The following is a 23,104-nucleotide window of genomic DNA, read 5'->3' on the forward strand; positions in this document are numbered from 1 at the left end:
ATGACACAAGTTTATGCTGAATCCAACAAACATTAAAAATCAATATTGAATTTAATATATGTGAAAAGTGACAAAAACTGGGTTGACAGAATGCAGTAAGTACGCTAAATTGATTTTGACTAATTATGTATCAATGAATCGTTTCCAATAATTTGAGAACACTATCGACTCAAATTTTGAAAATACGTAGTAACATTTCAGCAAAGTCAAAGTCCACTAAGTATTAAATTAATATCGCATATTTTTAAATGGAACAATTCAATTTCCATATAATAACAGATTGATCTGACTCAAAACAAAAAGCTTAGCATGAAATGGCGGATGCGCTAGTTTAAAATATCAGTGCAGAAATTATTTTTCCCGATTAGGAAAAATACAGTTTTGAGTTATGATCTGTGACCTCTGAAGATTCTTTTTTCAATTGTAGGAAAAACGTTCACTGAAAAAGGAATTAGACCAAGGCTAGAAAAGAAATTATCGAGACTGTAATATTTTGGAACAAAAGCACTAAAGGCCAAAGTAATCGAAAACTAATTAGGTATGAGTTGAAATATAAACTATAATAAGAAAATTAATCAAAATACTGTCAATTTTTAATTACACATCTATTTCTTCAATTCATTTTAATTCTAAAAAAATGCTAATTGTAGATACAGAGAACAAAGTTAGACTAGCTATCATACACAAAAGAAAAATTATTACGAGAACTATAACATTTAAATGACTATTGACATTTTTTATCAATTATACCCCCAGACTTCAAGTTATCAATTGAAAAATTGTTATTTCATGAATGATCAATAGTGTGCATTATTCAATAAGAAAAAGAATATATTCGTTGACTTTGACATCAATTCACACTACCATAAATTTGATTCTGTGACTGACAACAATCTGTCATTCTTTTCTGGTTAGCCATTGCCGATTTGTGTGCAAGTGATTGAAAAATTTTTCAAAATGCAAGCCAAGGTATGTTTATAAATCAATATGTTCAATTTCTTTCATCATCAAACTATCACAGTACTAATAATTTATATTTTCTTTATTAGCAGACGAAAAAGGAGCCCATCCACTCGGTGCAGGTTTTCGGAAGGAAGGTAAGCGTAATTCTAACCTTTAAAATATTGTAACACGTGTGTTTTGATAATTTCGTTAAAGTTCATCCTTTTCTTGATTATAATTGTTAATCTAATAATGTTGTTCTATTTCACAGAAAACCGCTACAGCTGTTGCTTATTGCAAAAGGGGTCGTGGTCACCTCAGCGTAAATGGCAGGCCCTTGAACCAAGTGGAGCCAAAAATGCTCCAAGATAAACTTCAGGAACCAATTCTTCTGTTGGGAAAGGTAAGTTCTAATTTTAATCAATCGATTATTATTGTATTTTCAGTGTTTAGTGTATGATGATTTATCCCGAACAAGAATTATTCATGACTAAATCTTTAGAACTGATATGTTGAATTTAAAAGTTTTAGATTATTATGGTTGGTTCTAGTCTTTAACGTTTTCCTTTTTTTTTTCAAGGACAAATTCAGTGCTGTGGATATCAGAGTTAGAGTGAACGGCGGTGGTCATGTGTCCCAGATTTATGCCATCAGACAAGCTATCTCAAAAGCCATTGTTGCTTATTATCAAAAATGTAAGTAATTTTTTTTTATAGCTAAACTAGAGAGAATTTTTTCAATTCTGGATAATAATGCTGTCATTGTTGGTTTTTAAATTTTAATTCTCTTAACTTGTGTATTTTCAGACGTTGATGAAGCCTCCAAGAAGGAATTGAAAGACATTCTCATTCAATACGATAGGACATTGTTAGTTGCTGATCCTAGGAGATGCGAACCCAAGAAATTCGGTGGTCCAGGTGCCCGTGCCCGCTACCAAAAATCTTATCGTTAAGATTTACATTTATATTTTACTTTCATGAAATAAAATAATAGAAAATCTTCAACTCCCTTTTTTTTTTGTCAGTTTTCAATTCCCATTCGCTCATAGGCCTTGGTATTTTTTAGTTTCAGTAAAATAGCTAATGATTGAAAATATATTTATGAAATCCTGGGTACCTCCTTCAGTTTGAAAAATATTCTTATGCAATGTCATTCAATTAAATAGATGCAAAGATATCTATTTTACTGGATATTTCTTTCACGAAAAAAAAAATATCTATTCAAGTTGTAGATTTCTGAGAAACTATTATATCCTGCTGTATGAAAAATTCTTTTTATTTAAATGGTTTATTCGATAAATTATAAAGCAGATGGGATTATTTTAACTGAATTTTTACAACAGAAATGTGATGATGAAATAAAATTTTAGTGTTTCAGTTTATTTGAATGAATCTTGGTGATGGGTCTTATTTTTACTTTCCCTTAAACTAAGTGGATATCGAGCCCTGCTCCCATTCTTTTAATTGCTATGATTGTATTTATGGCTTTTTTCCATCTTCGTCTTATTACATATTTCTTCAGTTTGGTTCTGTCGATTTCCATTTCTGGAACTGTTACGTTACTTAGCCATGGATGGTTCAGAGCTTCTTGGGCTGTCATCCTTTCCCTGAAATTTTATTGAACATAATAAGATTTTTATTATTTGAGACAGATGTTTATAAAGGCTTTGTAATTTGAAAGTTTAATATAATAAGGGATCCTTTGATGAAAAGGAAACCAAATCAGGTATGAATATAACCTTATTGAATTTTGAGAATGTTTCTTTTTCATCAAATAGAAGTTAAATTATCTATTCTATTGCTGAAATTTATTTTTTATCAATAACGAGTTTTATAGAACGTTGGCCACTTTTGATTTGACCAGCTCATTTGAATTATGTGCAGAAATATTAAGGAGACCCTGACCTTCTAGTCTTTTAAGAGCCATGTTGCAATTTTATGAACGTAATTAGTGGTAGCTATATATGAAGTGAAAATGAATGGTGAAATGATAATTGAAGCGAAGGCATAAGCTAGAAGCAAAATTGCAAATTCAATTTAAAACTTACCTAACATTCTTGCTGCTCTGGTTTTCTTCGACAATTTGAATGAAAAATACTCTTGAATATTATTTTTGTAATGAACACTTTCTCAATTTAGAAAAAAAACGAAAATTGGTCAATTCATTTCATTTTCCTAGCTTTAGTTGTGGGATAAAATTTCTAAATAACTGTTCAATTATAAATTCATTTATTATATAACTGTTTTCTCTTATACATTAAATAAGATTAATAATAGGAATTCAAAGTCTATTTGAAAATTTTGCAGTGTATAATTTGAAAAAAAGTTTTTCAATTGCAATAAAATAATTTTCTTTCATAGTTCTGATATCTGTGATGAATGAAGTGATTTGATGATGAAAACTATGTGATGAATAAATGAAATGGTCCGAATAAACCATTTTTATCACTAGCCTGTAAGACCCATTCAAATCCTGAAACTCGATTAATTCTTAAACTGATGAAAAGGTGTAATCTTTTTATTTGCTGCTCTAGACTGGAAAAAATTATTCAAAGAACTAATGGTTTTTTGACCTAGGCTCTCGTGTTCCGTCCATTCTGAAGATATAGAACTATGCCTAGTATTATGTCTTCGAACACCATGTGGTCCATCCCAATGTTCCAAAAGTGTCAACAGCAAGTCTTTGGTGGTGTTTGGTGTGGAATCATTGTGTGCTTGCCTTACAGAGTTATGCTGAACAGACGCTTTATAAGTTTTGACACCATTTAGGTGCTTAACCGCCAAAGGAACATCCCGGCTGAATTGATTCAATTTAAATTTAGTCTTTCTCCAAGGAACATCGCAATTAATCTGGCCTTTAGGAATATCCTCGTATTTCGTATGAATTATTTTAATGGGGACGCTTTTAAACACCTCGTTCGGCTGGGGGATTTCCCTGTTCAACGTTGGTAACACTGGAGACTCCCCATTCAACGAAGGGGTCTCCCCGAACGGACACTTGTCGTTATTTATAGTGGTTGGTATTTTCGACAGTTGGTACAACTTGTCTGACAGTTTCCTTATCTCTTCCGCCAAGTTTATCCTCTCTGTTATGTCCCTAGGAGGCTTAACAACCCCGTGACTATCCGATGCTCTTCTTCTATCGAACTCTATGGGCTGGACGTCGTTCAAAGTGTAATCTTCCATTCCTGAAGACGACGCAAGAGAACCGCATGGTGATGGCGAAAGACCGACCAATGAATGTAGTGAATCTGTGAGGTTATGCCCACCAGAACATACCGGCGTTATAAACTGCGACTGTTTGTCGAAGACATAGGGAGAATTTGGGTGTTCGTTCCATCTTTCCACGAAAATTTTCAGATTGTCTTTGGTTACTTCCATAGAGGGCGTGCGGGTCACCGCTCTTTTCTTCTTTTTTAGCCAGTCGTGATTCAGACACTCTTCTGCCGACATACGTTCACTGCAAACGGAGACAAAGACCCTGTTAGTGAATTAATGACAAAATGAAGCATGCTCAAATCCCAAATTAGTATAAACGTAGTCCAAGAATCGAGGCAAGGCCGCATGAAACTCTATGTACCCAATCACGGAATAAACGATCATAGAAATAAACTTCGTTACTGACAGTCTGTACTCCAAGAACTCAAGTTAAATCCTAAATGAAACTCTATGAAACAAACGATCAGAGAAATATCATCGTAATTGACAATTCTTTATCTTTTTTACGCATCCGTGTTCTTGAAAAGTGCAAGAAAATCGATTGAAGAGAGGAGGAAGTAACTCTTGGACTGAGCGTTAGTTAAGAACACAAACTTAACTAATCTGGGTCTTCGTCATGCGACTGGAATGGCTTGCACATCAAATTCACTTTCAACAAGAAAAGCCTGTGAATGAGCTTTGGCTGAAAATGTAAAATTTACAAAGTCGAAATGAATTGAGATGATGCTATGATGAGATGGTAGATTGCGAATGAAAGATTCTTGAAATACGTCTCTTTACTACCTCGAATTTTGTGATTGGTAAGCTTGATGAGGATTGCTACTTACGTCATGTCTTTGACCAACAATTTTTTGATGAAGTCTTTTGCGTTTTCGGATATTTCATTGAAGGCTTCATCGTCGAAATCATATTTTGCTATGGTGACGTTCGCCATTGTTTGAGGATCGTTGGCTCCCATAAATGGAGATAAACCTGATAACCTACAGAAATTAATCATGTTATATAGATTTTATTAAAAATTTTAGCGATTCATAGGAGGGCAGTTGATTTCTTTTTTAAACTCCTAATCGAGTGTAATTTTCATTTCCAAATAAGATGCTACAGTTTTCAAGGAAGTACTTTCTCTCTAAGTCTCTAGAAATATCAAACTTTTTGAAAAAAAATCCAGAGTAGACACTGCCATATTTCTGGATACAGAATAAAGTCCTTTATTGCGTATTGGCAATGTCAAAAAGAAACCACAGTCTCCCTCAAAAAAATATAGACAGGATGGCAACTCACAAAACGTAACAAATGACTCCAACAGACCACATATCTGTACCATATCCAATTGCGTCATAGTTGACAACTTCTGGTGCTACAAACTCAGGAGTACCAAAAAGCACTTGGAGCTTTTTCTCCGGATCAAACCTCCTAGCCAAGCCAAAGTCTATTATTTTCACTCTGTTTCCTGTTTTCGTCAAACACAGAATATTTTCTGGCTGTAAAACGACCATAGAAGATCAAACGCATAAATTTGATAAAAATGTCGACATACCTTCATGTCTAAATGAAGTATCCTCTGCTTGTGTATGAAATCCACACCTTCGCAGATCTGTCTCATGAAGATTGTACAGCTTTTTTCTGTTAGAATAAAATCATCGTCTATCACCCTTTCGAAAAGTTCCCCTCCCTCGATTCTGAAAAAAAAACTACATAGAGAGTGAACTTGAAAGAGAGAAACTTTATAGAATAACCATAGGAAAATATTCACGATACTTGACAAAAAATACTTGGACTACATACTTTTTTACCCTGACCTCTACAATGTAAACGACGTTATGCTTTCTTGGAAATCGATTTAGAGTTTTCGACAAATAATTATTTATAAATAATGTGTCTGAAGCTATTTTAATATCAGGAGAATCAATGCCTTACTTACAATTCTAATATGACGCACATAATCTTGTCATTTTCGTAAGCGTCGTAGAGCTGTATCAGCCTGGGGTGCTGCAGGGTTCTCATTATGTCCACCTCTCTTTCCACATTTCTCCTGTCTTCCTTCTTTGGACAGTTAATGAACTTGGCGGCCAAAGCAAGGTTGGATTTTTTCTCTGTGCAACGGTAAACAATACCAAATTTACCTCTGCAATAATGTACATTTTATCCTAAAAACCCAGCAATTTTTCAAATTTTCTATATGAAAATTTTGGAAGGAAGAGGGCGACGATAAAATTGGAAAAATGAGGTTGCAAGAAAAAAAATTATTCGCCGCTTCCTAGTTTAAGGTTTGGAGACTGATGGAGATATTTTACGTGAGAGAATCAGAATAAATACCTTCCTAACTCTTCTTGCAGGTTGTATTCCTCTTTCGGATCTGATCCTCTTTTGATTTGGACATCTCTGTAAGGGAAGCTCAACTGGACCTCTGAAAATTTTGAAATCATCAATTACGAGTAAAATAATTAACTAGGTAACGGGTGTTTTTTTTCGAGGTGTATAACTTTAAGTTGGCATTACTGTTCAAGATGGCGACCGATTTAACAGCTGTCAAGTGATTTATTCTCAGTTTGGTTTGGCAATTCATCATGAATAGACTCACGCCTGAACAACGCTTGCAAATAGTGCAATTTTATTTCGAAAATAATGGTTCTGTGCGGAATACATATCGCGCACTACGTCCATTTTATTTTGTTTAGCGATGAAGCGCATTTCTGGTTGAATGGCTACGTCAACAAACAAAACTACCGCACTTGGAGTGAAGCTAATCCTCAAGTGTATGTCGAAACACCGTTACATCCAGAAAAACTGACTGTTTGGTGAGCTTTATGGGCTGGTGAAATCATTGGTCCGTACTTCTGATGGCCAGAACGTTACGGTCAATGGTGATCGTTATAGAGCCATGATTACTAACTTTTTCATTCCTGAATTGAACAACCATGATGTCCAGGAGCTGTGGTTCTAACAAGACGGCGCAACATGTCACACAGCTCGTGCCACAATCGATTTATTGAAAGACACGTTTGGTGACCGCCTAATTTCACGTTTAGGACCTGTGAATTGGCCTCCAAGATCTTGTGATTTAACACCGCTAGATTACTTTCTGTGGGGCTATGTAAAGTCATTGGTTTATGCGGATAAGTCACAAACCCTTGACCATTTGGAAGACAACATTCGCTGTGTTATTGCCGATATACGGCCACAAATGTTGGAAAAAGTCATCGAAAATTGGACGTCCAGATTGGACTACATCCGGGCCAGCCGTGGCGCTCATATGCCAGAAATCATATTTAAAATGTAATGCCACAAGATCATCTTGCGGATAAATAAAATTCATGTCAATCGAATAATCCATCGTTTGTTTTATTGCAATTTGAAGTTCTATAGCTCTAAAAAAACACCCTTTACTACACTGAAATGAGTGGGATTTTGAAGTTCAAATTACAGGGTTGGGTTATAGAACTTATAACTAAACTAATGATTTTTGCACCACCGTATTCACCTGATATGGCGCCAGTCGACTATTTTCGAGCCACCTGTTGTCTATTATTCCAGAAGGAGCCTAGTCTGAATGAGCATGGAAAAATTACGATGAAAATTACATATTTTGTGTTTGTACGGGCATTTTAGTATTATCTATCACTTCGAAATCCTTCATTGTAATTGTTTCGACATGTGCTTAGTCACCTATCGATTATGGTCAAGTCTGAAGCCGTAAGAAACGTAAATTATAAGATATCACGTGGGAAGTACAGAAAACGCTTTATTTCATAGGTATTTGTTTGGGACAGTTTATTTGGCAACGAGCCATTTGGACCAAGTCACTCAGTTGAATAAAATCATTATTTTAATTGGACACTGAGACACTCCCGAAAACTTAACGTTTTAACATGAAAAATTACGCAATATCCGAGATTTATATCCATAATATTATTGAATCAAACCAATATTCTTAGTCAAACACTTGGTACCATATTTCCTAATTTTTATTAGTAATCCTAAACTGTTAAAAATTCAGTAGATCCATTTTTGAAAGAACCAGCCAAGGCAATATTGGCATGCTTTTCTAAATTGAAAACGTCCATAACATATTCAAAACGATGCGAGACAAATTTAATCGTTTTCCCACTTTGATTTCATTGATAAAGTCGAGTGGAACTAATTATTATCGATGTTGGCACTTGAACTAGATCAAACCACACGCAATCAATTGTTATTTGTAAACACAAAGTGGAAGTCAAGTCCAAGTTGTTCCCCAATTACATGATTGGATTGACAGAGCTAAATTAGCGAATGAATAAGATTCCTGAGATTCGTTCAAAAGCGATCCTAATAATACACTTTATGGTTTGCGCTTATGAAAAACAGGGATCCGGACTGTTCTGTTAACTGGGTCAAGTTTTCTTTCATCTGGACCGGATGGTGAGGAAGTTGGGATGTGGGAGAATGCCTCTTGAAAACTTCAGAAAATCCTGTGCAAAAAATCACGAAATTCGAATATAAAATTTTTTCTATCCGGGTAGAAGGACCATAGTTTCACTTGGGCTTTGGAAACGCGTTTAAAAACCAACTTCACTTACTGTAATCTAACATTCCACCAACTCGACTAAAAAAAACTTCACGGAGGGATTTCTCAACCGCACTGAGACAGAAAAACCAATGACAATAAGCCTATTAAGCGCCAGGATTAAATAAGAGATCAACAGAGAAAGTCTTGCCAATTGAAATTCGTTGACTTCAGTGTCACATTCTTGAAAATAACCTCTGCACTTGAAGATTGAGCCAAGACAGCTCTAGAAGAGTTTTGAACATGTTTTGGTCCTTTATTTTCGTTAATGAAGCCTTAAATTTGCAGCTGTGCCGGATATTTTCACGGTTTACGTATTCCACGTTGCCAAATCGGAAAATCAAAATTATGGAAAAGCAAAAACCGTTTCAAAAAGTACGCCAATGGATAATTTAGGAAGTTTTAAAATTGTTGTTGCTTAATTGGTACAACTGTTTACAGTGTTTTGTCAACTCATTTTTTCAACTCACTCAAAAATCTCATGAAATATTGTATAGGTAAACCTCCCTTTCAAGTTTCAACTCCATCAGATCTGTATTATTTCAAATATAGATATCCTCAAAAGTTTCTATGCTTTTTCTTTCGAAAGTTATAATGAATACATACGCACAGAAAAAATTGCATCAACAGATTCATCACCTATTTTCTATTCAAAAATCAGAAATGACCATAGGGTAATAACCATGTTTATTACTCTGAAGAAATGACTGATAAGGTCTTCTTCCTCTTCTTTAACCACGATAGTGGCGTCTATGGGCAACTAGCACTTGACAACGCGAATTATTCAAACAAATACTGATCATAGTAACATTGACTCGATGACAAAAAAAAACAAACATGTTACCGTAGTTACTTCAAATTAAATTCACTTCAACAAAAAATCACGAAATTTCAGTCGCACATTTCATTAAGCTCTTTTCCCCTCAAAAAAAATCAAAAAACAACTTCGAAGTTCGTCATCATGCACTCATCAAAAGCTGATAAATCCCAAGAAAAAAATGTTAAGAAGACTGCTGGAGGTAAGAAATTTTAATCGAGTTTAGGTGGAAATTTTGATGATTTGATATTTGAACAGGATGTGACCAGTGCCTGAAATGTAAATGCAGTAGTGACAGCACCGCCAAAGAAAATACAGGAGGATGTGCCTGCCAACCAAAGAAGAGCACAGCCGCAAGAAAATACGATGACGAACTTTGAAAAAACAAATTAACATGTAACTTATTCACAAGAATATAACCCATCCATTCAGATAAAGTTTATTATTATTTCGCATATTTTTGTTTTGCCGCTGAATTATTCGTTCATCAAATTATTTTAGATGAGCTTTCAATAGTTCAATTCATAGAAACAATGTATAGTTTGATATCTATGTAATCCGAATCTCTTAAAGTCATAGATTTTAGTCAAAAACGAAACCTGGAAACGATTAATTTGGGAAACGGAAAATGCATAATTTATTCTAAAGTTTGCGAGATTATATTGTCAATGAAATGTTTTTTCAGTTGTGTTGGATCAGTTCCAAAAGTGTCGACCTTGTATGTATATTGTATAGTCTTTCTAAATATCTAAGGAATTTTTTGATGTTTGAAATGGGTCACAGAACAGAGGTGTTAGATATAACATAGAAAATGCAAGATTAGTCATTTTAAGGGATTTGAACGGTGTTTTTTTAATCAAAGCAAATACTCACCCCCTACAGGCTCATTTTCATCTACACGTATCATTTTATTCCTCCTGGAAAAGATTTGAAGTCAGAAGAAAACTAAGGGTAGGACGAAAGTTGTCTTCTTGGTTCGAAACCAAGTTGCCAGTTTTACTTACAAAAAAATGTAAACAATCGTATTTTTCACGATCTACATAATTATTTCACATTAAAACTAAAAATAAAAGGCTAGTTTTTTATTTAAACTGAAAAAGTTTCATTATTTTAACACCAACAGGCATTACTATTTTATTTAATTTTATTCTATGTATGCATTTTTTTATTTTCAATAATCTCTATGTATATTTCTAAAAACTTGTTTTTCATATAATTAAGTTAAGCAAGGGTTTCAAATCGATGTTAATAAATTCAGGGCACACGATAATTTCGATTATATTTTTTTGCGCTGCAGAGATGCCTATTCTTCTATGAACAAATATTTTCATAGAAATAATAAATGGGCATGAAAAATCGGGGAAATTTTAATAAATCTTCAAATGGAAAGTGTCTTCTTAATAGTAAATCAATCATTTACGAGATCTATTCTTACCCTTCGAAATAACTTCAGGCAATTAACAATGCGATGAACCCACAATACATCACTTCAGCCTATAGCTTCCCGATTCACCGATATCGAAAACACCAATACAACCTAGTTGGTGTGAAGATAAAAACAGTAGCGCATCGGCCCGTGTCTGGAACTCTGGGACGCGCCAAAATTAGATACACACATCTCCTCCAACTCCAACAGGCATTTAGAGGTCACGTGATATTTGTTGGATATTCGGGAGGGAATAGAATATTTATCAAACTAATTTTTTTCAACTGCACTATCCTCCAGGCTAGTATGCCAAGTTTGCCGGAATGTAATGAGTCACCGATTTCAGAGGAAAGGACCCAATTTTCCCCATCTTGCATCTATCACTGTTTGTGTAACCCACAGGAACCTGGAAGAGAAACGGGTTTCAGAAAAATATTGATGACCATTAGTTTAAATGAATAAGAAAACATGTCCATAGAAGAAAGTGATCAATACAGAAATAAACGTCAAATTTAAAAGTATTGTCAGTTTTGACAGCTGATAAATTGATGTAAATCACCCCAATTAACTAACTTAATTAAAGTAGAATGTACTTTATTTGAGATTTCGTATACAAATATTATGAGATAGCCCTTATTTCCCAAGCAAAATTTTCAGCGGAAATCCTAGTACTTCATTTTTCCCATGACATAATTTCTTGGCACAGTGCAAAGGAGTCCGAATACTAGATGCCGCCTTCGCGGCAAAAATACCAAGGGCTGTGCAATGCTCAGCTTGGGTTTGGAAAAGGAAGTTGGAGCTTGGGATTCAGTTCTTTTAGAACCACTAACTGAGGATAATTTTATCAGTAACTTGCTACAAAGATTCAAAAGAGACCATATATATACCTATATCGGAAATGTTTTAATTTCCATTAATCCCTATAAGAAATTGGCTTTATATTCCACAGATCTTGTTGAAACTTACGTCAAACGCGGACCTTTTCAATTACCTCCTCACATGTAAGAGCAGAAATGCCACTTTTCAATAAAAACTATATCAGTATCGTTTCAGATATGCTGTAGCAGCTTCAGCCTATAGGTGGCTAACTGATAGAAATGAGGACCAATTTATTATAGTTACAGGTATAATATTGCTAAAACTGTATGGGCTCCTATGACTTAAAATATCCCTTTTACAGGGGAAAGTGGATCTGGAAAAACAGAAGCTGCTAGAATTGTGCTTCAATTTTTAGTTCTTGTTTCGGGCGATATTCCAGAGGTTAAACTAATCAAAGATAGGCTTGTCCAAGCAAATACTTTATTGGAAGCATTTGGAAATGCACGAACTATGAAAAATGATAATGCTTCCAGATTTGTGAGTTTAATCAATCCTTTTAGTTTTTAGAAAGATTCCTATTGTTTGTATTGATTCTTCAACTATAGTATCCTTATCATATTGTATGTGGTTACTAATTTTTCATTATTCTAGGGGAAATTTTTGGATATTCAGTTTGATTATAAGGGAGACCCAGTGGGCGGTTATTTGACGCATTGTAAGTTCTTAAATATTATATCTTTCATTTTACTAAATATAATTACCTTTCATGCTGCTTAGTTTACTTGGATAAGGTATTTTTTTATATTATGGTGGTAAATAATATTCAAATATTAATTTACAATTTTTCAGGCAAGAGTTACAAATTTGAATGTGGGTGATAGAAATTTTCATATATTTTATCAATTACTCTCAGGATCAGACATTCATTTACTGAGTATGTATATTTCACTGAATGAAAAATCAAATTCTAACTTGTTTTAATTGTTTGAAGAGAGTCTGAAATTACAAAGAAATGTTGAACACTACAGCATTCTACAGATTGAGGGTCACCAATCAACCCAGTCAGATGAAGAGGATAGAAAATTGTTCATATATACTAAAAGTGCATTAAATATTTTGGGCTTTTCCAATGAAAAAGTCGTTGATATATTTAGAATAATCGCAGTGATTCTTAAATTAGGTAATCTTCAATTTGTGCCTTGTAATAATATAGATGGTACAGATGGTTGCGTGATTTGCAATGAGTATGGTGGGTATAATGTTTTGAGAAATTGCCTATTTTTAAATTAATCCATTTTTGAAAAATTTTATCTACAATATTTTGTAGAACTCTTTGAAATATGTGAACTTCTGGATGCTGAACACAGGTGGTTGCACCGAGCCTTAACCACTCGACAGGTAGAGAATGGCATACTTGCAGAATTGAATGCATGCGAAGCATCAAAACTTAGAGATATTTTATGTAGAACTCTTTACAGCCGTACTTTCTCCTGGCTTATCAATAAAATTAATGAATTATTGAAGGTATTTAGGACTCATATTTCTTTTTCACATTTATTTTTATCAAACTTCTCAACTTTCAGGTTAGATGTTCTAAACCAAAAAATTTAGGAGTCTTAGACCTTTATGGCTTTGAATTGTTCGAAACGAACAGATTTGAGCAATTTATGATCAATTATTCTAATGAAAAAGTGCATCACTTTGTTATTTCTGCTGCGTTAAAAGATGAACAAGAAGAAATCATAAGAGAAGGTTTAGAATGGTCCAGAATAGAATATTTCAATAATGTGTGAGTGTTTTTTTCAATTTAAATTGTTATTGGTGGTGATGTGATAATTTTCAGAGTAATATGTCAATTATTAGAAAATGATAGTCATGGTATATTAACTTTATTAGAAGAACCAAATATTTTGAGCGACTCTGTATACCTCACCAGGGTGGAACAATGTTGTAGTGGACATTCTCACTGTTTAACATCTGATTCTTCACTGCCAATAGATAGTTTTCAGTGAGTTCAAAATCACCGAATAATGAGCTAATACACTCTAATCAATATTTTACTTTCAGAATAAGACACTTTGCTGGAACAGTTACATACAGTGTGGGTGATTTTGTACAAAAAAATACAGACTTCTTACCCAGAGAACTCTCTCGGGCCATGTTTCGCTGTGATCATTCGCTGATGCCTCAATTATTCCCGGAGGGCAACCCTAAACGTTGTAATATTAAGCGTCCCCTTTCGAAATCAGCTCAGTTAAGAATCTCCTTAACATCGCTACTCAAAGGTTTATCGATGAGGCAAATGCATTATATCCGGTGTTTAAAGCCGAACGAACTGAAGATTCCTAGAAAATTTGAAGTAGGGTTGGTGCAGCATCAGGTAGGTGGGGAGAAAATAAAAAATTATTTGCAGTTTTCTGTACATATATATTTTTTGTTGATACTTGATAGGTTATGTTTTTAGGTTAGATATTTGAATCTAGTAGCAACAGTGCAAGTATGGAGAGCGGGGTTTTGCTACAAGCTTTCCTATCCACAGTTCCTGGGCAGATACAAGATGATATGCCCCCGTACTTGGCCAAGATGGCGTGGTTCACCTATTGAAGGTGTTTCTGTGATTCTTAGGTCACTTCCTATACCCACCGCAGAATTTACTTATGGTAGGACCAAACTGTTTGTGAGAAGTCCCCGCACTGTTTTCGAACTTGAGGATTTTCGAAGGAGCAGGTTACATGACCTTGCATTATTGGTGCAGAAGTGTTGGAGAGGTTATAAGGAGTACAAAAGATATCATAAGATGAGGCACAGTCAAATGGTCATTGCATCTGCTTGGAGGAGTTGGAAAGTGAGTACAATAATTGATAATAATTGGATATTGTATTCTCTTCAACTTATTTGTCTATGAAAATGAAGCAAGGAAAATGACGTTATAAAACCATAGAGGGGGAAAGAAGATTTTCGTCAATTCTAGAAACCAGAGAATTTATGAATAACAAAGCAGATCCGATAATATCCTCTGACAGTCAGGATAGTTAATTTCACAAAGATTATTCTACTACAGAATATAGGTTGATGTTAGTTTAACAGAAATTTTGTTGCCTACTGATCATAGGGCCGATTGTTCCACAATGGTTCTCCAGCCTACAGAGGAAGGTGTATTGATTTTGATAAAACAATTTCTAAATGTATTTGAAGAGTGTATCATTTCAGGATTAAATGGCATAACCTACTGAATACAAATGACATAAGAAATGTCAAAAAATTATGTGCAGTGTTGCCATTATAAACACTTTTATAGCGTATTCGACTGGCTGCACCAGTTTTTTTTTGTCATTTAACACTATAAAAATTCGAATCAATTCGCACTGGTGCAGCCAGTGGAATACGCTATTAATTTTATCAAACCTATTGGAAAATCTTTAATTTTCAAAAGCGGCTGTGTCATCAAAATAAAAGTTGAATTTCTTCTGCTCAGTTCACTAGCATATATGTGGATAGTTAGTTTTATTTACTTTACTTATTTTATTCATTTTGGGTACATTCACATAAAAATTAGTTCATTTTATTTCTAATTTGCATCTTACAGGAATTGAAGTATGGGATACCTTTCAAAGGACGCAAATTATGGTGTTTATATAGAGCGGTAGGTGCAGTAAAAATATTGAATGGTAGTGCGCTAGGTGATCGCTGAATATCGATTTGTACATAACTTGCCAAACCTTCATAACAATCTCTGTTTCGTTATTGTTCAAATTCAAATTGATTTTTCAGGCAAGGGAACAATTTCTACTATTAAAAGAACGAAAAGAAAGAGAATGGGCAGCTAATTTGATCCAAAGGCACTATATACAATGGAAAGTAAGCAACCTACAATAATTCTATAAAACGGGTGTTTTTTGTCGAGGTATATAACTTTAAGTTGGCATTACTGTTCAAGATGGCGACCGATTTAACAGCTGTCAAGTAATTTATTCTCAGTTTGGTTTGGCAATTCATCATGAATAGACTCACGCCTGAACAACGCTTGCAAATAGTGCAATTTTATTTCGAAAATAATGGTTCTGTGCGGAATACGTATCGCGCACTACGTCCATTTTATTTTGTTCAGCGATGAAGTGCACTTCTGGTTGAATGGCTACGTCAACAAACAAAACTGCCGCATTTGGAGTGGAGCTAATCCTCAAGTGTATGTCGAAACACCGTTACATCCAGAAAAACTGACTGTTTGGTGCGCTTTATGGGCTGGTGGAATCATTGGTCTGTATTTCTTCAAAAACGATGATGGCCAGAACGTTACAGTCAATGGTGATCGGTATAGAGCCATGATTACTAACTTTTTCATTCCTGAATTGAACAACCATGATGTCCAGGAGCTGTGGTTCCAACAAGATGGCGCAACATGTCAGAATCGATTTATTGAAAGACACGTTTGGTGACCGCCTAATTTCACGTTTTGGACCTGTGAATTGGCCTCTTGGATCTTGTGATTTTACACCGCTAGACTATTTTCTGTGGGGCTATGTTAAGTCATTGGTCTATGAGGATAAGCCACAAACCCTTGACCATTTGGAAGACAACATTCGCCGTGTTATTGCCGATATACGGCCACAAATGTTGGAAAAAGTCATCGAAAATTGGACGTCCAGATTGGACTACATCCGAGCCAGCCGTGGCGGTCATATGCCAGAAATCATATTTAAAATGTAATGCCTCAAGATTATCTTGCGGATAAATAAAATTCATGTCAATCGAATAATCCATCGTTGTTTTATTGCAATTTAAAGTTCTATAGCTCTAAAAAAAAACACCCTTTATAAAAAAAATTGTGAAACAACCTTTTCAACAATGTAAATACAATAAAATAATTTTTTAGAGACGGCAGTATTTGCTATCCCTGAGTGAGTCACTATCCCCAGAAGCTAATTCCCCAATAAACCGAGATTGGCCAACATGTCATCCCAAACTGGTAGAGTGTAATGAATTGTTGAGAAGGATCCACCATCGTTGGAGATGCTACAAATTCCGTCTCAATTTCGACCAGACCTCTAGGAATAGAATGAGAGAAAAAGTGACTGCCAGTTTTATTTTTAGAGATAGGAAATGTTCATATCCAAGAAGGTAATATTTAAGGCATTTGTGACTTAATTGAATCTAACTTTTTGTTTTCTAGTGTGTCCCATCCTTTTGTTGGGGATTATGTGAGATTGAGGCAGAATATCCAGTGGAAAAAATTGAGCCTAGAAAGCAACGATCAGTATGTTGTTTTTGCTGATATTATAAATAAGATCGCACGAACTAATGGAAAGGTGACTTATTTAGTACCTTATCCGTAAGCAATAATTTTATCTGGTGGCATTTATTTTTCAGTTTGTTCCAATTCTCCTAGTAATTTCGACAAGGTCTATGTTGATATTGGATCAGCGTACTCTTCAAATCAAATATCGTGTACCTGCAACAGAAATTTATAAGATGTCCTTGTCTCCGTACTCGGATGATGTTGCTGTCATTCATGTTAAATCGGTAAGAAACTTAATTGAATAGTTTTCGGTATCGTTACAGTTAGTTATTTATTGTAGGCCTTGGAGAGTTACGAAGAAGCCTCAAGCTCTCTTTCGGATACTACTGGATGTCTTTTTCAAAGCGATCTGAAGAAGAAAGGGGATTTTGTTTTTCAAACTGGACATGTAATTGAAATTGTCACAAAGTTGTTCTTGGTTGTTCAAAACGCAACTGGTAAACCCCCGGAGGTTAACATAGCTACTGAGTGAGTAAGAAATTATGTTGAATAGTATATCTTAGATGTCTTGAAATATTGGTGTGCCAAACTGGTGACTTTTGCATTGACCAGCCTTCCAGATTTAAAAGATTTGCGATACTTCAGTTGATATTCCCATCGCTTTCTATGGCGCTCATACTAAATTTGGTTGTGATGATACAAGGTTTTATTGTTCTAAATCGAGAGATAAAAAGCTAACATTTTGTGATCAAATTCCAATTCACAATCATAGCAGTAGTCAAAAAACTCAATTTTCCATATTCCTTGTAGAAAATCTCACCAGTTTTTCAGACATCTCGGTATGCCACAGTAAATAATTCTTTCTAAACCAATAGCTTTTCGATTAATTTGTTTACCTATAGGTTTGAAGCGAATTTCGGCTCACAACTTGTTACCTTTGCTTTCAAATGTGTGGGCCTGCCGGAGGTACAGCCAGGACAGATGAGGGTTCTTCGGAAAGCAAACAAAATGGAGATCTTGATGTGACATACGCCAAACATATCTTCGAGTCTAGTGTATCAAGTACTGCCATTAGAAACATTTATTGAATTGCACAATAACCATGAAGTATCCCATCGAAAGTTACCAAGTAATTTTCATCTAAGTTTTTCAATCAGAATTATGTAAAGAATTTTCAACTGGCATTTGGTTTTATACTGTATAACGTCTTAAATGATTGTGAATAGTAACAATATTTTTTCATCTGCTAATCAAGATTGTTTGATTCAGTTTTCGTATGGGTTCTTATTCATCCAAATTGTTGTGTCATCATATCCATTTTCCTTTTATGCCATCAAAAGATTGTTGAAAAATTGAACCAAGAAATCGTTATATTGGGACTTCAGTTGAGTTACTTGTCTTTTATCCAATTCAGTTTCAATAGCAATTGTGCCAATCAAAGTTCGTGCTACATATTAGGTAGGAGTAATATCTTTCACTTGAGACGTTAATATTTTGTGAAAATAATGTAAAATAGTATTTTTAATCACATGTATATTTTTTATTGAAACATCACTCTTGTCATGGGATTAATATAGAAGAAAATGAATAAAAATTGTTACAATTAAGATTATATCATTAGGCTAGTAAGGCCTTTCAAGTTTAAAGAAAAACGGTTTCTGTTATTTTATATTTTTCTGTGGTTTTTCACAAAACTTTCGATATAGGCACAGACTTTTTGGTTATTGTTATCTGTGTTCCTAACCAAGAATCGTGAGTGACATTTTAAGGTAGGTTATTTAGGTTAGTTTTTCATAATAAATCTCATGGTACTTAGATCTTATAAATATTTATTGTACATATCTTTTCGGAACTTACATATAATGGCAAATAGCACCCTTTATCCTAATGCAGTAGTGAAAGGTTTGAAGGTATTAGATAAAACCCTTTTCAACAAGACTGTTAAAGTTCCATGTTTGAAAGTAGATAAAGATGCAGTCTCTAAAGCGGTACCTATTTTGAAGAAGTATCTGCTGAAATTGGAACACTTCAAAGCAGTTCAACCGAGTGATTCCAATATACTGATATACTTGAATCCTGATGTTGTGAGTGAATGGAAATTCATATCTACAGAGGATGTGAAAGCGTTATCATCCTTGGGCATATCCAATCATGATTTCCTTTCAAGAGACTTAAACATAACTTATGACAATTATTCTCATGAAACTATATTAAAGGCAGTTCTGCCAGATGATATCGATGGATTTTCTAGTTTTACAAAAGTTGGACATATTCTCCACGTCAACCTTAAAAATCATTTACTTCCTTATAAGAAGTTGATTGGTGAAGTACTTTTAGAGAAAATCAAAAATTGCAAAAGTGTTGTGAATAAACTAGATATGATAGATAATACCTATAGAAATTTTCAAATGGAAATACTTTGTGGAGAAAATAGTATGCAAACTGCTGTTAAAGAAAACAATTGTGTGTTTGAATTTGATTTCTCAACAGTTTATTGGAATTCTAGACTATCAACTGAGCATGAAAGAATTGTAAAAAAAATTGATAGTGGGGATGTGTTCATCGACATTTTTGCAGGAGTCGGTCCTTTTTCTGTTCCAATTGCTAAAAAAAAAGGTTATGTCTATGCCAATGATTTGAATCCAGAGTCTTTCAAATGGTTGAATCATAATATGGAAAAGAATAAGGTGAAAAAGGAATATGTAAAAACATTCAATAAAGATGGAAGAGAATTTATCAGAACAAATGTTAAGGATGTGCTACTACAGCATCTGAACAAACGTAATATTTTTATAGCAATGAATTTACCCGCATTAGCAGTTGAATTCATTGAATGTTTTCTTGGGCTTCTAGCTGATAACGAAATGGAAATTTCGAATACTCCAATTGTATTTGTATATTGTTTCGCTAAAGGATCAGAAACAAATACAGATTATTGTGCTATTGCAAAAAATTTACTATTGGAACAAATTGATTTAGACATAAGTGATAACATAGTGGATATGTTTGAAGTGCGAACTGTTAGCAATTTTAAAAAAATGATTAGGATCACCTTGAAATTGGATGGACTTATTCTATTTGCCATGAATCATAATTTGAAACGAAAAATTATAGATAGTGAAAATCATACATTGCAGAAAATTCCAAAATGTAATGTTTTTTTTTAGAATATTCAGTTTTGTAATGCTGTTTCATTTCAGGTGAAAATGGGGAAGAAAAACAATAAGGTGGCAAAAGTTGCTGGAGCCAAGACTTCAAAAGCCAAAAACCAGCTGCCTAAAGCAAAAGGTCAAGGTTTAAAAGTTAAGGGCAAACCAGCTAAAGTGAAGGGGCAGTTGAAAAAGGTAGGGAAGTAGATATAGCTCTCTTTTCAGTATTAATTTCAAAATTCTTTCAGGATATCATTTCAAACAAAATGAAAATTGAAGAACTTAACAAGCAATTCAAGGATTTGAGGAATGTTAAAGGACAACAACAAGAAAAGAAAAAAGTCAAGCATTCTGATTTGACAACAGTTAAAAGGAATGAACCTTTAAAAATGCCCAACTTGGAAGCTATGCAATTATAAATAATTTTTTAAATTTCAACTTGTATATATGTAATAAATAATTTTATTTTCCAATTGAACTCTTTATATGAGGTAGAGAAATAAAAACAATATAGCTAAATATAAGGCATATTTAATGTGCTTTATTCAAACATCTCTGTTTAATTATAAAGTCAGCTCAAATGGATGGATTTAGTTTTCAAAAAGTAAAATCATTTCTAATACTTTAAAATAAAAATATCTCTAATAAACATTAAAGAGGGAATGTCAAACAAAGTAAAACCGAATAGGCTATCGAGATCAAATGTAAGTGATATCACAATAAATGGCAAAAATCTTAAAATATTCAACAAAACAAAATTGAGAATCAACAAAATAAAAAAACAACTTCAAATATTAATCTTCAGGTTTTGGAGCATCTTGGGGTTCTTGGTCTTCAACACTCTTTTCTTTCTGTTTTTCCTCAAGAGCTGCCTTTAAATTTTCAATTTCTGCTTCTAATTGAGAAATTTGTTCATGGGCATCCTCCAATTTCGTTTTCATCTGTTTGTGAGTATCCAAACCAGCATGTATAGCCAATTTATCTCTAATAAATCTGAACATCATGGTCAAGGAAAAAGTATGAAATAAATAGAAATATAATTTTTTTATATAGTATTTAAAGGATACTCTAACGCATCATCGGGCTTATCAGTTTCTTCATAAAGATTAACCAGTACTTTGGTAAGAGCATCCATAACTCCATTTTTTTCGAGATACTTTCGAAATTCTTCTCGTTTTCCTTCGGAGGGCTATAAAAAATTTGCAATGAGATGAAGGCTGCACAATGATTAAGAAAAAAATTATACCTTAAATGTTTGATTTGCACTCATTTTGGTTGGTTTTTTCTTGAATAAACTATGAGGTTAATTGATGGAAATAAATTTTTGAGTAAATGCTAATTCAACTAATTTCAATTGTCATATGAAAAAGACAGAGATTGTCGTTACTATCGTAACGAAAAAGTAGTTAAAAAGGTAGTTAATTGAACATATAAAGTAGTTCAAATTCGAATAACTCTATGAATTAATTCTGAAAAAGTGAAGAAAGATTCGTTAGTTACAATTCCATACATTTATTTAAACATATGCTTAAAAAAGTAGCTTCCTTGAACATATTATTGAATTTTCCAACTGTCATAACCTTTTCTCAATGAATCATAATCATCTGTGGTGTGCCTTTTAACCAAATTTGGTTTATTGTTTTGGAACTTCTCGTAGGAGTTAAGATATTTGATTACCAGGTGTGCAATAAAACCCTAAGAATAACAATAAAATCCTCAGAAATGGAGGCTACGAGCAAAGCAATTGAATTGGGCGACAAAAAATCATATGCTGGCATCCCAGAAGCCGAATTTGTGGTTAGTTTGTAATTATCACATTTTTATGGATTAAATTCTTAAAATAATTTATTTCATACAGGAAGATGTAGATGCTTATATGGCACGATCTGATAATGTAGATGGTGTGGATGAAGTTTTGAAACGGTTGGATAATCAACATGCAAAATATAAATTCATGGAATATAACCTAGCATCTAAAAAAAAACGTTTACAAAATCAAGTACCAGAACTTAAAAGGTCCCTTTTAACTATTGAAGAATTGGAAAAGCAAGAAACGGAGTTTGAAACTCAGTTTTTACTTAGTGAACAAGTTTTTGCTAAGGCTAAAGTACAACCAACACAGAATGTGTGCCTTTGGCTAGGAGCTAATGTAATGTTAGAGTATACTTTAGAAGATGCTAAAAAGTTACTGAGTCAAAATATTGCAGCAGCTACACGAAATTTAGGATATGTAGAACATGATTTGGATTTTTTAAGGTACCTGAACATTAATTGATGAAACTCTAGTCATATGGGTGAACTAGAATATGCTCATCCAATTTTTTTCAGAGACCAATTCACAACAACAGAGGTCAACATGGCAAGAGTTTATAACTGGGATGTAAAAAGGAAGCAAGCAGCAAAGGCCAAATGAAAATTAGCGACATCTTCAATGCACATAAAATAATAAATACAAGAAGAGTCATTACCTAGATTGTATTTTATTGAAGCTTTCTTTTGTGTATCTGATATTTATTACTTGAAATCACAACTTATGCATTCATTTTCAGATAACTCAAAATTGTTTCACTGTCATTTGGGACTATAAATCATATTCTGATTACCCAGATTTATTTTTTGATGACCTAATAAAATTTCAGTGAAAATTTGTTACATTTATTTATTTGAAAATTGTACCCTCATTTTACTATACTTTCTTTCATTTTCATAAATTTCCCATAGATAGCTGAAACCAGGGAAATCAATAGTAAACAGACACATTTATTTGATTTTGGATTCGATAGATTGATTTATATTTAGCATAAATATGTTAGCAGACCTGCAATTTTCACAATTATCTTTCAAGACTCAATTTGAGCAAAATGTTCTATTTCACATGTATCCAGTGAGACGCTGATTTTCATTATAACTGTGACTATTAGATTCCTATTTAAATTAATTGTTTTTAAAAA

At 33.7% G+C, this 23,104-nt stretch overlaps 6 protein-coding genes and 1 long non-coding RNA gene across 10 annotated transcripts; 5 read left to right on the forward strand and 2 right to left on the reverse strand.

Annotated features, from left to right (window-relative positions):
- Positions 1–858: 858 nt before the first annotated feature.
- LOC123675979 (40S ribosomal protein S16) lies at positions 859–1,946 on the forward strand. Its single transcript, XM_045611590.1, has 5 exons — positions 859–969; positions 1,050–1,097; positions 1,214–1,345; positions 1,523–1,637; positions 1,749–1,946. The coding sequence occupies exons 1-5, from the start codon at positions 958–960 to the stop codon at positions 1,892–1,894; spliced, it is 453 nt and encodes a 150-aa protein (XP_045467546.1). The 5' UTR covers positions 859–957; the 3' UTR covers positions 1,895–1,946.
- A 488-nt stretch (positions 1,947–2,434) lies between these two features.
- Positions 2,435–11,327, reverse strand: LOC123675976 (death-associated protein kinase 2-like). Of its 4 annotated transcripts, XM_045611583.1 has the most exons (9): positions 10,959–11,327; positions 10,397–10,440; positions 6,477–6,567; positions 6,082–6,285; positions 5,698–5,839; positions 5,442–5,641; positions 4,988–5,140; positions 2,990–4,401; positions 2,435–2,548 (listed from the first exon to the last, which is right to left on the reverse strand). In XM_045611583.1, exons 2-8 carry the CDS (start codon positions 10,428–10,430, stop codon positions 3,426–3,428), a joined length of 1,800 nt encoding a protein of 599 aa, XP_045467539.1. In that variant the 5' UTR covers positions 10,431–10,440; positions 10,959–11,327; the 3' UTR covers positions 2,435–2,548; positions 2,990–3,425. The 4 variants fall into 4 exon arrangements, with proteins under 4 accessions (XP_045467539.1, XP_045467542.1, XP_045467540.1 ...); XM_045611586.1 differs by lacking the exon at positions 10,959–11,327 and having other exon boundaries at positions 6,082–6,307; positions 10,397–10,441; XM_045611584.1 differs by lacking the exons at positions 10,397–10,440; positions 10,959–11,327 and adding an exon at positions 8,720–8,850.
- On the forward strand, positions 8,921–9,956 carry LOC123675982. Its single transcript, XR_006746837.1, has 2 exons — positions 8,921–9,725; positions 9,782–9,956. It is a non-coding gene; the product is annotated as an uncharacterized LOC123675982 (long non-coding RNA).
- A 133-nt stretch (positions 11,328–11,460) lies between the features above and the next one.
- Positions 11,461–20,266, forward strand: LOC123675981 (unconventional myosin-Ia). Its single transcript, XM_045611592.1, has 19 exons — positions 11,461–11,950; positions 12,003–12,073; positions 12,130–12,305; positions 12,420–12,483; positions 12,546–12,559; positions 12,618–12,702; positions 12,760–13,017; positions 13,096–13,292; positions 13,352–13,557; positions 13,612–13,776; positions 13,836–14,148; positions 14,233–14,613; positions 15,540–15,626; positions 16,642–16,886; positions 16,939–17,074; positions 17,136–17,288; positions 17,345–17,532; positions 17,907–18,773; positions 20,205–20,266. The coding sequence occupies exons 1-18, from the start codon at positions 11,715–11,717 to the stop codon at positions 18,028–18,030; spliced, it is 3,099 nt and encodes a 1,032-aa protein (XP_045467548.1). The 5' UTR covers positions 11,461–11,714; the 3' UTR covers positions 18,031–18,773; positions 20,205–20,266.
- LOC123677126 (tRNA (guanine(37)-N1)-methyltransferase) lies at positions 18,867–20,572 on the forward strand. The gene is made up of 3 exons (XM_045613635.1): positions 18,867–20,024; positions 20,205–20,348; positions 20,402–20,572. Exons 1-3 carry the CDS (start codon positions 18,867–18,869, stop codon positions 20,570–20,572), a joined length of 1,473 nt encoding a protein of 490 aa, XP_045469591.1.
- Positions 20,573–20,668: 96 nt separating this feature from the next.
- LOC123675980 (c-Myc-binding protein homolog) lies at positions 20,669–21,559 on the reverse strand. Its single transcript, XM_045611591.1, has 3 exons — positions 21,400–21,559; positions 21,221–21,342; positions 20,669–21,146 (listed from the first exon to the last, which is right to left on the reverse strand). Exons 1-3 carry the CDS (start codon positions 21,421–21,423, stop codon positions 20,948–20,950), a joined length of 345 nt encoding a protein of 114 aa, XP_045467547.1. The 5' UTR covers positions 21,424–21,559; the 3' UTR covers positions 20,669–20,947.
- A 98-nt stretch (positions 21,560–21,657) lies between these two features.
- LOC123675978 (prefoldin subunit 3) lies at positions 21,658–22,801 on the forward strand. Its single transcript, XM_045611589.1, has 3 exons — positions 21,658–21,950; positions 22,012–22,409; positions 22,482–22,801. The coding sequence occupies exons 1-3, from the start codon at positions 21,876–21,878 to the stop codon at positions 22,564–22,566; spliced, it is 558 nt and encodes a 185-aa protein (XP_045467545.1). The 5' UTR covers positions 21,658–21,875; the 3' UTR covers positions 22,567–22,801.
- The last annotated feature ends 303 nt before the right edge of the window (positions 22,802–23,104 follow it).

This window comes from Harmonia axyridis, chromosome 3 (genome assembly GCF_914767665.1).
Source record: "Harmonia axyridis chromosome 3, icHarAxyr1.1, whole genome shotgun sequence".
Lineage (NCBI taxonomy): Eukaryota > Metazoa > Arthropoda > Insecta > Coleoptera > Coccinellidae > Harmonia > Harmonia axyridis.

What these genes read in the sequence shown, in the direction of transcription:
- LOC123675979 (XM_045611590.1), top strand. An exon ending in CAATTCTTCTGTTGGGAAAG is followed by an intron (nt 1,346 to 1,522) that starts GTAAGTTCTAAT and finishes TTTTTTTTCAAG; the next exon opens with GACAAATTCAGTGCTGTGGA. An exon ending in TGTTGCTTATTATCAAAAAT is followed by an intron (nt 1,638 to 1,748) that starts GTAAGTAATTTT and finishes GTGTATTTTCAG; the next exon opens with ACGTTGATGAAGCCTCCAAG.
- LOC123675976 (XM_045611583.1), bottom strand. Translation starts at nt 10,430, where the DNA reads ATGATACGTGTAGATGAAAATGAGCCTGTAGGGG. An exon ending in TGAAAATGAGCCTGTAGGGG is followed by an intron (nt 6,568 to 10,396) that starts GTGAGTATTTGC and finishes CAAAATTTTCAG; the next exon opens with AGGTCCAGTTGAGCTTCCCT. An exon ending in ATGTGCGTCATATTAGAATT is followed by an intron (nt 5,840 to 6,081) that starts GTAAGTAAGGCA and finishes TTTTTTTTTCAG; the next exon opens with AATCGAGGGAGGGGAACTTT.
- LOC123675981 (XM_045611592.1), top strand. Translation starts at nt 11,715, where the DNA reads ATGCTCAGCTTGGGTTTGGAAAAGGAAGTTGGAGCTTGGGATTCAGTT. An exon ending in AAATTAATGAATTATTGAAG is followed by an intron (nt 13,293 to 13,351) that starts GTATTTAGGACT and finishes CTCAACTTTCAG; the next exon opens with GTTAGATGTTCTAAACCAAA. An exon ending in CTGCCAATAGATAGTTTTCA is followed by an intron (nt 13,777 to 13,835) that starts GTGAGTTCAAAA and finishes TTTTACTTTCAG; the next exon opens with AATAAGACACTTTGCTGGAA.
- LOC123677126 (XM_045613635.1), top strand. Translation starts at nt 18,867, where the DNA reads ATGGCAAATAGCACCCTTTATCCTAATGCAGTAGTGAAAGGTTTGAAG. An exon ending in ATATGTTTGAAGTGCGAACT is followed by an intron (nt 20,025 to 20,204) that starts GTTAGCAATTTT and finishes GTTTCATTTCAG; the next exon opens with GTGAAAATGGGGAAGAAAAA. An exon ending in TGAAGGGGCAGTTGAAAAAG is followed by an intron (nt 20,349 to 20,401) that starts GTAGGGAAGTAG and finishes AAATTCTTTCAG; the next exon opens with GATATCATTTCAAACAAAAT.
- LOC123675980 (XM_045611591.1), bottom strand. Translation starts at nt 21,423, where the DNA reads ATGAGTGCAAATCAAACATTTAAG. An exon ending in GTGCAAATCAAACATTTAAG is followed by an intron (nt 21,343 to 21,399) that starts GTATAATTTTTT and finishes AATTTTTTATAG; the next exon opens with CCCTCCGAAGGAAAACGAGA. An exon ending in AAGCCCGATGATGCGTTAGA is followed by an intron (nt 21,147 to 21,220) that starts GTATCCTTTAAA and finishes CATGATGTTCAG; the next exon opens with ATTTATTAGAGATAAATTGG.
- LOC123675978 (XM_045611589.1), top strand. Translation starts at nt 21,876, where the DNA reads ATGGAGGCTACGAGCAAAGCAATTGAATTGGGCGACAAAAAATCATAT. An exon ending in TCCCAGAAGCCGAATTTGTG is followed by an intron (nt 21,951 to 22,011) that starts GTTAGTTTGTAA and finishes TATTTCATACAG; the next exon opens with GAAGATGTAGATGCTTATAT. An exon ending in CATGATTTGGATTTTTTAAG is followed by an intron (nt 22,410 to 22,481) that starts GTACCTGAACAT and finishes AATTTTTTTCAG; the next exon opens with AGACCAATTCACAACAACAG.